The following is a 16627-nucleotide window of genomic DNA, read 5'->3' on the forward strand; positions in this document are numbered from 1 at the left end:
GCTTTTGTTTTCTTTTTCTTTTTTTTTTAAGAGAGAGTGAGAGAGGAGGGAGGGAGAGAGAGAGAGAGAGAGAGAGAGAGAATTTTTAATATTTATTTTTTAGTTCTCGGCAGACACAACATCTTTGTTGGTATGTGGTGCTGAGGATCGCACCCGGGTCGCACGCATGCCAGGCGAGCGCGCTACCGCTTGAGTCACATCCCCAGCCCTTGTTTTATTTTCTAAGAAAATGTTTTTATTTCAGTTTTTCCAGTGTTGATAATCTAATTTGTCTTGAGGTTCTTGGCTGGAACAGGGTCCTAATGAGGACCCTGTCACTGGGTGGCGAACAAGGAACTATAACTGACTGGCTTTCATCTGAGATTGGGAGGAAAGAGTCCCAGAGCCCTTGCTACAGAATTTCTGCCCAGAGGCTCAGAATGTAGCTTTGGGATCAGGCCAGCCAGAGTGGAATCTTGGGACAGTTTCATCTCTGACCATTAGCTCCCTCATGAGACAGATGTATAAATAGAAGTTGAGTTGGGAAGATTGGTGTAGTTCTGTGATACAGTGCTTGCTCAGCATGCAGGAAGCCTTGGATTCTACCCCCAGCACTGCAAAAGCAAAAAGAACAGTTGCTTGCTCAGGGTGAGGACTTAAGATAAATATACATAATGCAGCAGGCTCTTTGCCTGATACCTAGTAGGTACCCAGTAAGTGAGCACCCCCAACTCCAGTAGATATGTCCTTAAATTCGGTTTAACATTTATTTTTGGTGTACTTCCTCATTTGGGTCTCCCAACTTTCCAACCCCGCTTGGAATTCGCATATGCCAATTTTTCATCATCATTCTATTCAGGAAGAAACTGAGGACAAGAGGATGAGTAACTGGATTCAGAATGGCCGCCAATTCGAGCGGCTTGGTTCTTGGCTCTGCTGGCAGCTGAGCGGGCTTTGAGACTGCCGCCCCCGTTCCGCGCGCCCAGTCCCCGCGGCAGGCTCCCGCAGGTTCCCGCAGACCTCGCTCTCTCTTCTGCGCCAGGCCGCTCAGCGCCATCTTTGAGCCTGGCATCCGTGCTCACTTCCGTCCTTCACTTTGTTCAAGAGTGGCTGCGCCTGCCCCAAGATGTCCCTTTTGGGAACAGGATATCCAAAACCAACCACACTTGTCGCGCGAGCTGAGAAGAATTACCCTTTTTTTTTTTCTGCTAGCCGCAGGGAAGTCGCTGTGACCAGTCCAAAAATGGCGCCATCAGTTTCACCCCCCCTGTTTTCCGCTCCTGGAAGCGCGGGGATCGAAGGTCATTCCGACTGCGCCGGCGCGAGAGGGAGGGATCGTTACCACGGCAACGCGCGAATAGTTCGGGCCGCTGCACCGGGCGGGAAGCGGGGAGCCGCGGTGCTGGCGACGGGCGGGGCTGCGAGCGCCGAGGGGCCCGGGCGCCCGGGGCCGCTGCAGGACGAGACCCTGGGCGTGGCGTCGGTGCCCTCGCAATGGAGGGGCGTCCAGGGCATCCGCGGGGAGACGGTGAGGGCGCGGACCCCACGCCGGGCGACGCGGGCGGGAAGGCCGGGGCGGAAAGCGACCCCCAGACGAGTTTCTGACGTCCCACCGTTTTGTTTTTGTATTTTAATCCTCAAAAACTGACCGGGGGATGCTCCTGGACCAGTCTTTCATTGAAAACAAGAACTTAACAAAACTCCAAGGATCCTGCGTTTTGAAGGGTTTTGCGCAAATGACGATGTTGAAGCATTTCAAACTTTTTATTTTCTCTTTCTTTTTTTCTTTCTTCTTCTTCTTCTTCTTTTAAAATACCAAACTGCATGTTAATGTCTAGATAAATTGGTCTTCTAGTTGTTTAATCAAAAGCACACAAAACGGGCTCTCTGTTGAGCTGAGGGCTGGGCGCAGACTTGGACCGCTTGACGCGAGCAGGAGCTGTTCTTGCACCTGGGATCCTCAGCGAAGGAGATTTTTCGTGGGGCGGTTGCAGAGGATAGAACATAAACCATTTATGTAATAAATAAGTTATGTTAGAAGGTGAACGGTGCCATGGACAAAAAACAGCGACTAAGGGACTGCTGGGGAGCGGGAGGGTGGGTTGAAGAATGAGTGACATTGAGCAAAGACTCACAGGAAGGTCAGCCAGTCTATGTACTGGGATGAAGCAGAGCAAACAGAACAAATGACAAAAGCAAAAGGCCTGAGGTGTTGGTTGATCTGTTTTAGGAAAAAATGGGGCTGGGAGTACTGAGGGAAGGGGAGAGTGGTCCTAGGTGAGGTCAGAGAGGGTAGGTAGGGCCATGGAGATCATTCTAAAGTTATATATTTTCTTTTTTCTTAATATTTATTTTTTAGTTGGACACAATACCTCGATTTTATTTTATTTATTTTTATGTGATGCTGAGGATTGAACCCCAGGGCCTTGCATGTGCTAGGCAAGCGCTCTACTGCTGAGCCAAAACCCCAGCCCTGTATATTTTCTTTTTTTAAAATTATTATTTTTTTAGTTGTAGTTGGAAACAATATATTTATTTCACTTATTTATTCTTATATGGTGCTGAGGAGCCAACCCAGGGTCTTGCATGTGCAAGGCGAGCGCTCTACTGCCAAGCCACAACCCCAGCCCCTATTTTCTTTTTTAAAATCTATTTTTTTAGTTGTAGTTGGACACAATACCTTTACTTTTTTATTTATTTTTGGTACCAGGGATTGAACTCAGGGGTTCTCAACCATTGAGTCACATTCCCAGATCTATTTTTGTATTTATTTACAGACAGTGTCTCACTGAGCTGCTTAGCACCTCACTAAATATCTGAGGCTGGCTTTGAACTCATCCTTTGATCATCCTGTCTCAGCCTCCCAAGCTGCTGGGATTACAGGCCTGTGTCACCAGGTCTGGCTTCTTTCTTTATTATTATTATTATTTTTTTTGTATGTGGTGCTAAGGACTGAACCTAGGGCTTGCACACACTAGGTGATCACTCTACCACTGAGCCACAACCCCAGCCCAGGATGTAGATTTTTCATTTGAATGAAAATGAGCTGGGGCTGGGGATGTGGCTCAAGTGGTAGCGGGCTCGCCTGGCATGCGTGCGGCCCGGGTTCGATCCTCAGCACCACATACCAACAAAGATGTTGGGTCCGCTGAGAACTAAAAAAAAAAAAATAAATATAAAAAAAAAAAAGAGAAAATGAGCTAGTTTGCAGGGTGCTGCATGTTTCCCAGAAGAAAAAACAGATTGTTGAATCTGCAGATAGTGTAGATCCTTACCAATACCAGTAGTGTTTCCGTGAACTTGTCTTCTTGACTAATGCCTAAAGATCTGCAGGTGTCAAGTCAGACTCTGCTCTGGCTTCCAAGCTTTCTACTGTGCCATGCTGGGTAGGAATGGTTCTAGTTAAAAGCAAAGGCCATGGTCATTTTAGTTCAATCTGCCCATCCAATTCATAGGTAAATGTATGATTCATGTACTGACCTTTTCAAAATACTCAAAATAGCTCTTGCTTGCTGATGATTCAGATTTTAGAAGATTCCAGGTTGGGAATCATTTATTCAGTCTAACACCTTTTTTTTTTTTTTTTCCAGATAATGAGATTGAGGCTTGTTAATTTTCTTGTAGATAGAGTGTGTGGTACACACTTGTAATTCAAGCTATTGGGATGACTGAGGCAGGAGGAGTGCAATTTTGAGGCCAGCCTGGGCAACTTAGAAAAACTTTTGTTTCATAATAAAAAAGCCTGCAAGTGTGGCTTAGTGGCACAGCTCTTGTCTAGGATGCATGAGGTCTTGGGTTCAATCCCTGGTATGGCCAAAAAGTTTTAAGTGACCCTGACACTTGGGGTGTAAAGACTTGCCTTTCTACCACCTGTAGCCTGGAAGGAAGCTGGGCAGGAGGGTCACAAGTTTGAGGTCAGTTTCCTCAACCAAGAAAACCCCAAAGGGCTTGGGGCATGGCTCAGGGGTAAAGCACCCTGGGTTCCATCCCTAGTAGCAAAGAAAAAGAAAGGTTTGCATTTATGAGGGTCACAGCTGTCCTTTCCTGTCCTATTGAAGATTATCATGTTTTACAAATGCTGCAAGCGTCAGAAAAAGTTGTTAGTTGCTTTTTTCCCAAATTAAGTTTTTTTTTTTTTTGTCTATAACAGTGAATTATGTCCAAAATTTAGAAAAAATCTGGATAGGCAAAAAAATAAATAAATAAAAATCACTCCATCCATTTTATTTGTCCTATTTTTGGCCCATCTCCCGGCTACCTCCCCTTTTTTGATGGAATTATACTGCTCCCTTTCTTTCTTTCTTTCTTTCTTTCTTTTTTTTTTTTTTTGAAACTGGGCATTGACCCTGGGGTCTCATGTATGCTAGGCATGCACTTTATTATTTTTTTTTGTTAAGAGAGAATTTTTTTTTAATATTTTTATTTTTAGTTCTCGGCGGACACAACATCTTTGTTTGCATGTGGTGCTGAGGATTGAATCCCGGCGGAACAAATGCCAGGCGAGCGCGCTACCGCTTGAGCCACATCCCCAGCCCCTTTATTTATTTATTTTTTTTTGAGATTTTTTTTTGAATTTTTTTTTTAATATTTATTTTTAGTTCTTGGCGGACACAACATCTTTGTTGGTATGTGGTGCTGAGGATCGAACCCGGGCCGCACGCATGCCAGGCGAGCGGGCTACCGCTTGAGCCACATCCCCAGCCCCCCTTTATTTTTATTTTTAATATTTTTGGTTGTAAATGGACACAATACCGTTATTTATTTATTTTATTTATTTTTATGTGGTGTGGAGGATTGAACCCAGTGCCTCACACATGCTAGGTAAGTGCTCTACCACTGAGCCACAACCCCAGCCCTAAAATTTTCTATTCCCTTTTTTTTTTTTTTTTTTTTGCTACTGGGAATTGAACTCCTGTGTTTTATTTACAGACAGGGTCTTACTGAGTTGCTTAGTGCCTCGCCTTTGCTGAGACTAACTTTGAACTTGAGATCTTCCTGCCTCAGCTTCCCAAGCTGCTGGGTGTGCGCCACCATGCCCATGCCAAATTTTTTATTCTTATTTATTTTTTTGAGATGGGGTTCTAGCTATGTTGTGTAGGCTGGCTCCATACTCCTGGACTCAAATGATCCTCCCACCTCAGCTTCCTGAGTAATCTGGACTACAGGTGCTGCTAAGCCTGGCTTTTTTTTTTTTAAATAAAAGTATTTTTTAGTTGTAGTTGACACAAAACCTTTATTTTACTTATTTATCTTATGTGGTGCTGAGGATCGAACCCAGGGCCTCGCATGTGCTAGGCGAGTGCTCTACCGTTGAGCTGTAACCCCAGCCCTTAAGCCTGGCTATTTTATTTTATTTATTTAAATATTTATTTTTTAGTTCTTCTTCTTTTTTTTTTGGTGGTCACAATATCTTTATTTATTTTTATGTGGTGCTGAGAATCGAACCCAGTGCCTCATGAATGCCAGGAGAATTCGCTACCACTTGAGCCTCATCCCCAGCCCCTGGCTATTTTAATCATTTAAGTTTATTGTTGATTTTCTTGGTACTAGGGATTGAACTCACGGCTGCTTTACCACTGAGTCACATCTCCAGCCCTTTTTAATTTTGAAATAGGGTCTCACCATGTTGCTTAGGTCCTTGCTAAGTTGTTGAGGCTGGCTTTGAACTTGTGGTCCTCCTGCCTTAGTCTCCTGAGCCACTGGGATTACAGGTGTGTGCCACTGAGCCCGACCGTCTTCATCAGTTTTAAGTATTCTCTCTCTTTTTTTTTTTTTAAAAGAGAGAGTGAGAGAGGAGAGAGAGAGAGAGAGAGAGAGAGAGAGAGAGAGAGAGAGAATTTTTAATATTAATTTCTCAGTTCTCAGCATCTTTGTTGGTATGTGGTGCTGAGGATCGAACCCCTGCCGCTCGCCTGCCGCTTGAGCCACATCCCCAGCCCCTTAAGTATTCTCTTAAGGGGTCAAAGGGCCTTCAGAATGCAGCTATTCCCACTTTGTCCCTCCAGGGCTTTTCTTCCTCATTGGGGTGTATCTTGGACTGTCAGGTTGTCTCCCAGGGCTAACTCAACTCCCTGCAGAGGGCAGTAGGTCTTTTCCGTTACCCAGAGGCTCCCAGAAAGTGGTGAACTGAAACACTTCCTCCTGGGGGCAGGCCTGTGCTGCTCACGAATGGTTCTGGGGCTTGGTTAAGGAGGCCCTCCCTCATCCTGGCTTCCGTAGCTTTGGCCTGTTTGGGTTCTGCAGTGTCTGGCACCCCCTGCTGGAGTCTATCTATTTTTAAGCTGGGGTTTGTGGCTTCAGGGAGAATTAAATCCTCGGTTCTCAACATTTAAAAAAAAATTTTGTTTTTTAGTTGTAGTTGGACACAATACCTTTATTTTATTTTTATGTGGTGCTGAGGATCGAACCCAGGGCCCTGCACATGCTAGGTGAGCGCTCTACCACTGAGCTACAACCCCAGCCCCCGTTCTCAACATTTTTGAGTGTCTACAGATTTTATTGTATTTTGAGACAGGGTCTTGCTGAGTTGCTGAGGCTGGCCTTCAACTTGTGATCCTTCTGCCTTAGTCTTTTGAGGATCTGGGATTACAAGTGTGTATACCAGAGCTGCTGTGCTTGGCTAGACTTTTTTTTTTTTTCCCTTGGCGGGGAGCAGTTACCAGAGATTGAACTCAGAGGCACTCAACCACTGAGCCACATCCCCAGCCCTATTTTGTATTTTATTTAGAGACAGGGTCTCACTGAGGTGGTTAGAGCCTCCCAGTTGCTAAGGCTGGACTTGTGATCCTCTTCCCAGCCTCCTCTGAGCTCAGTCCTTATCTACCTGAGGTTTTTGTTTGCTGGTGCTGGAATCCAGGGCCTTTCGCATCAGGCAGGCACTCCGCTTCAGGAAGGCGCTCTGCGGCTGAGCCACATGCATCCCTTTTCTACCTAAGGCTTTGCTTTGGCCCCTTTGCCCCAGCCCAGAACTCTTCCCCGCAGCTCCTCCTGGTAGCTCCACTTGGCAGCTCCCGCTCCTTCACATCTCAGCGCAAGCACAGCGCCCAAAGCCTCCTGCTCCCACCAACCTGTTCAGACAGCTTCCCCCACTATCCCCCAGATCTCAGTACCTCTGTGTACACTGAGCTCTATTTGCTTTTGGGGACGTTTCCATGTTGTTACTTGTCCTTCCCACTCCTGTGAAAGTGCCTAGGACACAGGGTCTTGCACATTGTCTCCTGCTCTGTGCTGAGTACCCAGATGGGGCCAGGCTCTAGATGCGCAGTGAGTGGGTTTTTTTTTTTTTTTAATTCTTTTTTTGTAGTTGGAAATGGACAGCATAGCTTTTTTATTTTTATTTATTTTATATGGGGGATTGAACTCAGGGGCCTTTGACCACTGAGCCACATCCCCAGCCCTATTTTGTAATTTTTATTTAGAAACAGGGTCTCAGTGAGTTGCCTCACTGTTGCTAAGGCTGGCTTTGAACTTGAGATCCTCCTGCCTCAGCCTCCCCAGCCGTTGGGATTACTGGTATGCACCACTGCGCCTGGCTGCATACCTTTATTTTATTTGTATCTGGTGCTAAGGATCAAACCTTAGCACCTCACACATGCTCAGCAAGTGTTTTACCACCCAGTCACAACCCCAGCCGGTGTTCTGTGTGCTGATTCATTCTAAGGGCTGAGGATACTGAAACTGATCAGACTGGTCTTCTGGTGGTAGGCCCGGCTGACCAGGAGACACGGAGCAGCGTGGAGGGAGAGGAGGGCATCCCTGCTGAGTTTGCTGATTCTAAGGAGAGCTGCCTGCTTGGCCAGCCCCCTTCCTTCAGTAAGATGGGCCTGGCCTGCCTCTGAACCCACTGAGCCTGTGTGGGGCCCTGTGAGCAGAGCCTCAGTAGATGACGTGATTGCAGCAGTTACTACCCCCAGACTCCATGTGAGTGTAGGAGAGGGAGGCTGGCCTCTGCTCTGACGTGCTATCTGTTCCCAGCCAAGTGGGGACAAGGAAGAGGAGACAGGTGGCAGGATGGAGAGCATGGCCACAGGGAGTCCCGTCTGCCTTTCATCAACTAGCTCACCTCAGATACACCTGCTTTCCCTGGTCACTCGGGTGTAAGGCCTCCTTCAGGAGGGCCCTTGCCAGTGGAGAGAGCGAGCCTGCGTCAGTGGGGTGAGCTGAGGTGCTTGCCACAGCTGCTGCTGGCGCTGAAATGATGTGGTTCTTGAAGCTTTTGGCATCTTCAGAAAGGGCACTCCTGCCTCTGAAAGAAAGTCCTGGGGCAGGCTCCCCCTGGCCAGCTTGGGTCACTGGCCAATCACTGGCCAGGGAAGTGCTCTGATTAGCTGCCTGAAGGTCATGTATTTCAGGGAACATAGGGTGGGGGTCATCTCCAACGCTAGCCACACAGTGGGCTCCCCCTAAGAAAGGGGGAGGCTAGTTACAAGAGGAGGGGGATACACTGGGCACAAAAGTGATTAGAGGCGAGGGCGCTGGGTAGTGATGCTCATTTGCTCTCTGCCTTAGAAGGGTTGCCAGACGGCCAGCATTGCCACTGCCGACGCATCCGTCCAGGCCCGGAAGCACGCAGATGCCCAGGTGCAGACGGAGGCCCCGGTGCCGGTGACTATGCTGCCCATGTCCCAGCATGACACCTCACGGCTGGCAGCGTTTCTCCGGAGGGTGGAGGCCATGGTCATCCGAGAACTAAACAAGAACTGGCAGAGCCATGCCTTTGATGGCTTCGAGGTGAACTGGACTGAACCACAGCAGACGGTAGGGCTGGTGGGCCTGGGCTGCGCCCCTGCATGTAGTCCCCTCAGCGGGTTTTAGGTCTTGAGTAGTGGCACCCAGTAGCAATAGTACTGGTAGCAGCCCGTGTTCACCAAGCGCTTTCTCCAGGTGCTACAATTTTGTTTTTTGCTACTGGGGATTGAGCCCAGGGTGCTCTACAATCCCAGCTTTTTTAGGTTTTATTTTGAGATAGGGTCTCGCTAAGTTACTGAGGGCGTAGCTAAATTGCTGAGGCTGACCTGGAACTTGTGATCCTCCTGCCTCAGTCTCCCAAATTGCTGGGATTAGGCGTGTGCCACCATATCCAGCCTGAACCAAGTTTTTTTTTTTTTAAGACTAAATCATTGAGCCTTTGCTGATACCCTTGGAATAGGTGCCATCAGCCTCTTTCCACTTTCTGGCTGGGGAAATGGACACCAGAGGGCAGCCACTTTTCCAGGATGAACCGGACCTGTCATTTCATTCCCTAGGACCCTCTCCTTCCCTCCCCTGCATCCTCCCTGACCCCCTTCCTGTCCTCCACTGGCCTCCCTTCTTCCCTTTCTTTTTGTTTTTTTGGATGGTTGCTTAGCTGATTTTAATCACATGACATAAAACCCCTAAACTTGATATTGTTATGCAAAATATGTAGATTAATATATATTTTTTTGTACTGAGGGCTGAACCCAGGGATACTCCACCACTCAGCCACCACCTCAGCCCTATATTTTATTCTGGGACAGGCTAGAATGTGTAGCAAAAGTTGGGAACTACTAACTACATGACTGGGCCTGCCTTCCCCTTCTGAGCTGTTGGGATTACAGCTGTGTGCTGCTGCGCCCAACTTGAATACTATTTTATTTATTTATTTTAAACTGTTTGGATTTTTAAAAATATTTTTTGTTGTTGTTGTAGTTGGATACAATACCTTTATTTTATTTGTTTTATTTTTATGTGGTGCTGAGGATCGAACCCAGTGCCTCACACATGCTAGGCAAGCGCTTACCATTGAGCTACAACCCCAGCCCAAATACTCTCTGTTTTAAATATAAAATAAGCAAGACATTTGAAAACAGGCAAGTTTCCATTAAATAAATGAAACTTTAAAAGAGAAAATTTTTGAGCTGGAGCTGTGGCTCAGCGGTAGTGCACTTGCCTGGCATGTGTGAGGCACTGGATTCGATTCTCAGTACCACATAAAAATAAATAAATAAATTAAATAGAGGTCTATCAACAATTAAAATAATATTTAAAAAATAGAGAAAAATTTTCTTTCCATGTCATTTGAATAAGGAAAATTATCATTTTAAACAACATTCAAGTTCATTAAACAAAAAAGTATTATAAAATGATTAACTTTCATCAGCTTCAAGGTTTATGTTGCTGCCAAATTTTGAATATAACCGAACTTTCAAATCTGCTAATACCCATTGAATTGAATCCAATCCGGATTCCAAGGCATCAGTTTCTTCTTGCAAATTTTTCTTTGCTTCCTCTAATTTCCTGTGATTCCTTTTGAGAATTGCTAATGAAAACATCCCCAATTTGATAAGGTATCATTAAGTGGTCATTCTCTGCACGCATAATGTCATCACAGGAATCTTCTAAATTTTCCAGTTATTTCTTCTGTTAGCTCTGTGATTCTGCTCATATTCTGTGTAATCTGTTTATCTTTTGCTGATCTTCAAAAATAATATTGGCATTTGTAGCTGCCTTCTTCATTGTGGCCGCCATCTTGAAACCACATCATCCAGCCCCTTCTTCCCTTTCTTAAAACTATCTAATCTATTTTTCTTTTTTTTTTTTTTTTGTGCTCCAGGGATTGAATTCAGGGGCACTCGACCATTGAGCCCCATCCCGAGCCCTATTTTGTATTTTATTTAGAGACAGGGTCTCACTGAGTTGCTTAGTGTCTTGCCATTGCTGAGGCTGGCTTTGAACTCTCAATCCTCCTGCCTCAGCCTCTGGAGCCACTGGGATTATAGGTGTGCATCACCATGCCCAACTAAAAGTTTATCTAATTTGTTAAGTCTAAACACCTTATTTAGATATTTCTGTGTGTGTGAGGAAGGAGGCAGAGTCTCAAGTATGCTAAATCTGAGCTATCACTGAGCTGCACCCTAGTTATCTAATTTTTATTTACGTTGTTTTTTGTTGTGCTGGGAACCAAACCCAGGGTCTCACACATGGTAGGCAAATCTCTACCACTTATATCCCCAGCCTGATATCTAATTTTTTGTTTATTCTTTTTTTGTGGTGATAGGGATTGAACCCAGGGCCTATGCATGTGAGGCAAGCACTCTGCCACCTGAGCTGTGTCCCCAGCCCCTAATTTTTAATTATAATTCTTTTCTGACGTTGAAAGCAATGCCTGTCCTCATGGCCAACTCAGTTGTTGCAGAAATGCGGAACGCACTGGGTGCAGACAGTGCAGGGTGGCACTGGTTCACAGACCCCTGGAGTTTCTTCTGTGCTACAGTCATGTAGCTTTTCTCTTGTCATCAAGTACCTTTGAAATTTGAGAGCACTTTCCGTTTTTGTGTGTGACCCTTTGTTGTGGTTGAGTATGAGATGTGATTGGGTAGGACTGTCTGGAGGAGGAGGGCTGCAGCCTGGTCAGCAGATTAGTCCTTCGATGGACTGATAAGGTGAATGGGTCACTGGTGGTAACTGCAGGCAGGCGGGGCACGTCTTTGCAGACTGTGTCCTCCTGCCTTCCGCCATGACCTCCTGCCTCATGTCAGGTCCAGAGCATTGAAGCTGGCCACCCATGGACTGAACCTCTGAAACTGTGATTCCAAAATAAGCTTTTCCTGTCTAAGTTGCTGTTGTCAGTTATTTTGGTCATATTGACGAAGCGTACACACCCTTCCCGTTCACCAGCGCAGTCCTTTTTTTTTTTTTTAATTTTTTTAGTTGTAGATGGACATAATATCTTGATTTGTATTTGTTTACTTTTATGTGGTGCTGAGGATCAGACCCAGGGGCTCATACGTGTGAGGCAGGCACTCCACCATTGAGCCCAGCTCCAGCCCACTAGAGCGGTTCTTGTTGGGGACTTTTGACTTTCTGTCCCTCTGTCAGACACACCATCCCCTATCTGGGTCTGCTGTTGGTGCACTGTCTAGGCAGCAGCTCCACATCTAGAAATTTGTGTTCCAGGGCTAGGCTGTGGCTCAGTGGTAGAGCACTTGCCTCGAATACATGAGATGTTGGGTTCGATTCTCAGCACCGCAAATGAAGAAAAAATAAAGATTCATCAACACTAAAATAAGTAAGATTTTTTAAAATTTGTATTCCAGTGACTTGTGACCAGGTGGGAGGTTGAGCTGCACCATTTGAACAACTATGGGGTGTGCCAGTTTCCTGAAGGCCCCCCAGTGTCGTAGCATTCCCTAACGTGGGGCAGAGGAATGCCTTTAAACCTGGCCATGATCTGGCAAAACTACAGTGAGTCTCTTCCTCTTCTGACTTTTTCTGTTCTTGAGCCAGTTCTTGTTTATTCCCAAAGTGGGTTGGTATTATGACTGCTATGGGGCTGGAACCAGGGCCTTTGTGCATGCTGGGCAAGCCTGCAGCCCTGAGCCTCACCCGGCCCTTCTTTTTCCTCCCTTTCTCCTTCCCCTCTCTCTTTCTCTCTCTTGCCCAGGGGTGCTTAACCACTTAGCCACATTCCCAGCCCTTCTAATTAATTAATTAATTTTTAGCTGTAGGTGGACACAATGTCTTTATTTTTATGTGGTGCTGAGGATTGAACCTAGTGCCTCACCTGCTCTAGGCGAGTGCTCTGCCGCTGAGCCACAACCCCAGCCCCCTTTTTATTTTTTGAGACAGGGTCTCATTCAATTGCTTAGGGCCTTGCTAAGTTGCTGAGGCTGGCCTGGAACTTGTGATCCTCCTGCCTCAGCCTCCCAAGTCACTGGGGTTATAGGTGTGCACCACTGTGCCGGACTTGTGTACACATTTTTTGCAGTTGGCATCTTTTGTCCCCCTAGGGTCTGTACCCAGGAGTAGAATTTCCAGGATGCATGGCCTTTGGGTGCCTCTGCTGTTTTCTGTAGCAGCCACACCACGGCTCTAGCAGTGCATGGGGTGCTCATTGTAGGGTTTCTTATAGACTTTGTATTTTTATACAGGGTAGTGTCCATACCTGGGACCAGGAGGGTGAGAGATGGGAAGATTTTCAGTGGTATTTGTTGGCAATACCTTTGTGACAATCTCCTTTGCTGCTCCAGCATGATGGGCTAAGAGAGAGAGGAAGGAGAGAGAGAGAGAGAGAGAGAGAGAGAGAGAGAGAGAGAACACACTTTGAGGCCAGCCTCAGCAATTTAATAAGGCGCTAAAAAAGCTTGGCAAACATCTGTCTTGGAATGAAAAATAAATAGGATTGGGGATGTAACTCAGTGGTAAAGTGTCCATAAGTTTAATCCCCAGTACCAAAAAAAACCAACCAAACAAACAAAAAAAAACCCAACAAAACCCAATACACAAAACTCAGTGACGCGGAGCGTGCTCACGTGGTGTGCAGCCGTCCACACCTACCCACCTACCGGCTCCAGGGCTGGAGTGCAGGGCCCTGTGAGTGTGGCCACAGCTCTGTCCTAGAACCAGCGTCGGCCTGGGTTCTCAGGCTTGCCTTCCAGGTTCTGAAGGATCCTGTTAGGAGAGGTCCCAGGGGGAGGCTTTCTGTGTTTCTTCAGGCCTGGGAAGTGGACTTGAATAACTTTTAGGCTTTGGGCTACCCAAGCCCAGCTGTGATTTTCATTGGTGGCCATGAGACCATGTGCTGGAAGGCTTGGGACTTAGGGTTGGCTTTTCTCTGCAGGTGTCCTGTCTGCACACCCTGGGCTACCCCCCAGCACAAGGGCAGGGTCTGCATGTGACCAGTGTTTCCTGGAATGCCACTGGGTCAGTGCTGGCCTGTGCCTATGGTCGGTGAGTGGCAGCTGAGGCAGGCAGGAGGCCATGAGAGGCCCCAAGCTCAGCCATTCTGGGGTCTCCTTGAGACTGCCCACCCAGGGCTGGCATTGGGTTGGAGAAAAAAGCAGGAGGTGGGGAGCAATGGAGAGCCCATGCCTCAGGCCACCTGTGCCCTGGGCAGTGGTCGTCTGTTCTCACCAGCTGTTTCTCTGGCCCGGTGTCCGCTGTCCGGGGCCCCATCCTGCCGCTGCACAGGCCTCTCTTCAGTGCCTGGGGACCCTTCCCTGGAGAACACCATAATCTCAGGGTGTCTGGGAGGAACCTGTGCCACTCGGTACCCAGAGTAGGCTGCCTGGGTGTGGAGGGACACAGGCGAATCTGTTTGGGGTTAGAGTGTGGAGAGGTGACAGGAGCCCTGGGAGCCACTGAGGCACGTCCCTCTGCAGGCTGGATGATGGGGACTGGAGCACTCTCAAGTGCTACGTGTGTGCCTGGAACCTGGACCGGCGAGGCCTGAACCCCCGGCAGCCGTCGGCAGTGGTGGAGGTGCCCAGTGCCGTCCTGAGCCTGGCCTTCCACCCCACCCAGCCCTCCCATATTGCAGGTGAGCCCCCCCCACATGACCAACCACCTCCCCCTGCCGGCTCCGCCTTGGGCCTGGCTGGGGCCTGGCTGGGCCGCCTGGGTTGCCTGACCTGGGTGTAGTCTGGAGTCCCTGGGCCCTCTGGGGAGACGTGGGGAAGGGGCATCTCTGGGACAGGAGACACGGCAGCTGTGCAGAGGCAGGATCGAAGGCCCAAAGAGGTTGGCACCCTGGGCAGCTCTCAGCTGTGACAGGGGCCAGTGTGTGCTGCGGAGGGTGGGTGATGCTGGGGGGTGGCCGGCCAGGCCAGGGCCTCAGCTTGCTGTGGGGCAGACTCCCTGGGGTACCGTGAGGGGGGACTAAGGATGTCCCCTTTGAGGATTTTCAGGCCGGTAAGCTGGGCTCTGGGGAGTGCCAAGCTGACGCGCAGCCGTGGTCCTCACAGGAGGGCTGTATAGTGGCGAGGTGCTGGTGTGGGACGTGAGCCGTTCTGAGGACCCACTGCTGTGGCGCACAGGCCTGACAGATGACTCCCACACGGACCCGGTGTGCCAGGTCAGGGTGCGGGAGGTTGCTGGGCAGGGGGGCAGGGGCTTCCCACCTTCCCTGGGAGGCAGTGGACCTTGAGCAGAGAAGGGAGGTCACAGGGAGTTGGCAGTTGGACAGCTGCCCTGGGCAGTCCCAGAAGCACTTCTCCACCAGTGGGAGTCCCCTGGGGCCTGGTGCTGTTCCCAGCCTTCTATGCAGGTGCTACATCTGAGTGGCCCAGCGGGCGCTCAGCCTGGGAGGAGCTCGGAACCCTCCACAGCTACCCCCCACCCGCGTCTGTCCCCCCACGCGTCTGTCCTCCCCCGCGCGTCCCCCCCCACCCCCGCCGCGGTGAGGCCCACCCCGGGGCCACCAAGAACTCCTCCCCCCGTCCTGTCCCTTTTTCCTCCTGGAAGTGGGCCACTGGGCAAGTTTGTCTTTCCCCACCCTGTCATCTCAGGTCCTCTGGCTGCAGGAGCCTCGGCACAGCCACCGCTTCCGGCTGCTGAGTGTGGCAGGGGACGGGAAGGTGCTGCTGTGGCAGGGGGCGGGGACAGGCCAGCTGCAGCTCACAGAGGGCTTTGCCCTGGTGGCCCAGCAGCTGCCGCGAAGCACCAAGCTGAAGAAGGTAGGCAGCCTGGGGACGTCCCTGAGGGCCCGTGTGCCCTCCTCTTGGCCCACTGCTGTTGGGTCAGTGGGCTCGAGGCCCTCGGCTCTGACCCCGCTGTTGCCACCTCTCCACAGCCTTCCCGGGGTGAGACCGAGGTGGGTGCCACGGCGGTGGCTTTCTCCAGCTTTGACTCCAGCCTTTTCATTGTGGGCACGGAAGGCGGCTTCCCACTCAAGTGTTCCCTGGCGGCAGAAGAGGCGGCCCTCACGCGGCTGCCGAGCTCCGTGCCCCTGCGGGCGCCGGCGCAGTTCACCTTCTCCCCGCACGGGGGCCCTGTCTACTCCGTGAGCTACTCCCCCTTCCACAGGTACGGGAGGCTGGGCCACTGCCCTCCAGCCCCCCAGGCCATGCGACAACTGCTTCAAGCAACTGCGTTCTGCTGGTTCCCCATTTGAGTCCCAGGAACTGTCCTCTCTGCTAAATCACCTGTTCAGGGAACCCGGGGGTCTTCGTGAGCTCATGGCTCAGGAAGAGTCTGGTGGCAGGTGCCAGCCCCATACAAAACACCCAGGCCAATTCCCTTATCCCCTCTGCCCTCCATTCCATCTAGGAACCTCTTCCTGAGCGCAGGGACAGACGGCCACATCCACCTGTACTCTGTGCTGCAGGCCCAGCCCCTGACCTCACTGCAGCTGTCCCACAAGTATCTTTTTGCAGTGCGCTGGTCCCCTGTGCGGCCCCTGGTTTTTGCAGCTGCTTCTGGGGAAGGTAGGAGAAGTCGACCAAACCTCTAAGTGGTGTTATGGACATAACTGGGACCTGGAATTGTGTTGGGGACATTGGGAGTAGAGTGAGGACAATTATCCTCCCTAAACCCCAACTGTAGCCCACCATGGGGCAGGGATGGAGCACTGAGCGTCTGCAGCAGCCTTGCTCTGGGCTGTGGCTTCTAATGTCCAAACTTCTCCCTGCAGGTGACGTTCAGCTGTTTGATCTCCAGAAAAGCTCCCAGAAACCCACAGTGTCCATTGTGCAGACCCAGGATGGAAGCCCCGTCTACTGTCTGGAATTCAACAGTCAGCAGACCCAGCTCTTGGCTGCTGGTGATGCCAAGGGCACGGTGAAGGTGTGGCAGCTAAGCACTGCCTTCACTGAACAGGGGCCCCGAGAAACAGAAGATCTGGACCAGCTGGCAGCAGAGGTGGCCACCTGAGGGCACAAGGGTCACAGTGGGATGAGGCGGTTGAGCCGTT

At 49.6% G+C, this 16627-nt stretch overlaps 1 protein-coding gene and 1 pseudogene across 6 annotated transcripts; one reads left to right on the forward strand and one right to left on the reverse strand.

The window, feature by feature from the left end:
- Positions 1-786: 786 nt before the first annotated feature.
- On the forward strand, positions 787-16587 carry DYNC2I2 (dynein 2 intermediate chain 2; the record flags this gene model as incomplete). Of its 5 annotated transcripts, none has more annotated exons than XM_081278935.1 (9): positions 798-1507; positions 8488-8709; positions 13559-13668; positions 14100-14257; positions 14682-14791; positions 15225-15392; positions 15509-15741; positions 15985-16142; positions 16349-16587. In XM_081278935.1, the coding sequence occupies exons 1-9, from the start codon at positions 1106-1108 to the stop codon at positions 16585-16587; spliced, it is 1800 nt and encodes a 599-aa protein (XP_081135061.1). In that variant the 5' UTR covers positions 798-1105. The 5 variants fall into 5 exon arrangements, with proteins under 5 accessions (XP_081135062.1, XP_081135061.1, XP_081135059.1 ...); XM_081278933.1 differs by having other exon boundaries at positions 827-1507; positions 8491-8736; XM_081278934.1 differs by having other exon boundaries at positions 844-1507; positions 8488-8736; positions 14682-14782.
- On the reverse strand, positions 10086-10467 carry LOC308642383 (prefoldin subunit 4-like; annotated as a pseudogene). The gene has a single exon. The product of its transcript is annotated as a prefoldin subunit 4-like (transcript).
- Positions 16588-16627: the final 40 nt, after the last annotated feature.

The sequence above is a fragment of the Spermophilus citellus genome, assembly GCF_964194105.1.
Source record: "Spermophilus citellus genome assembly, chromosome: 2".
NCBI lineage: Eukaryota > Metazoa > Chordata > Mammalia > Rodentia > Sciuridae > Spermophilus > Spermophilus citellus.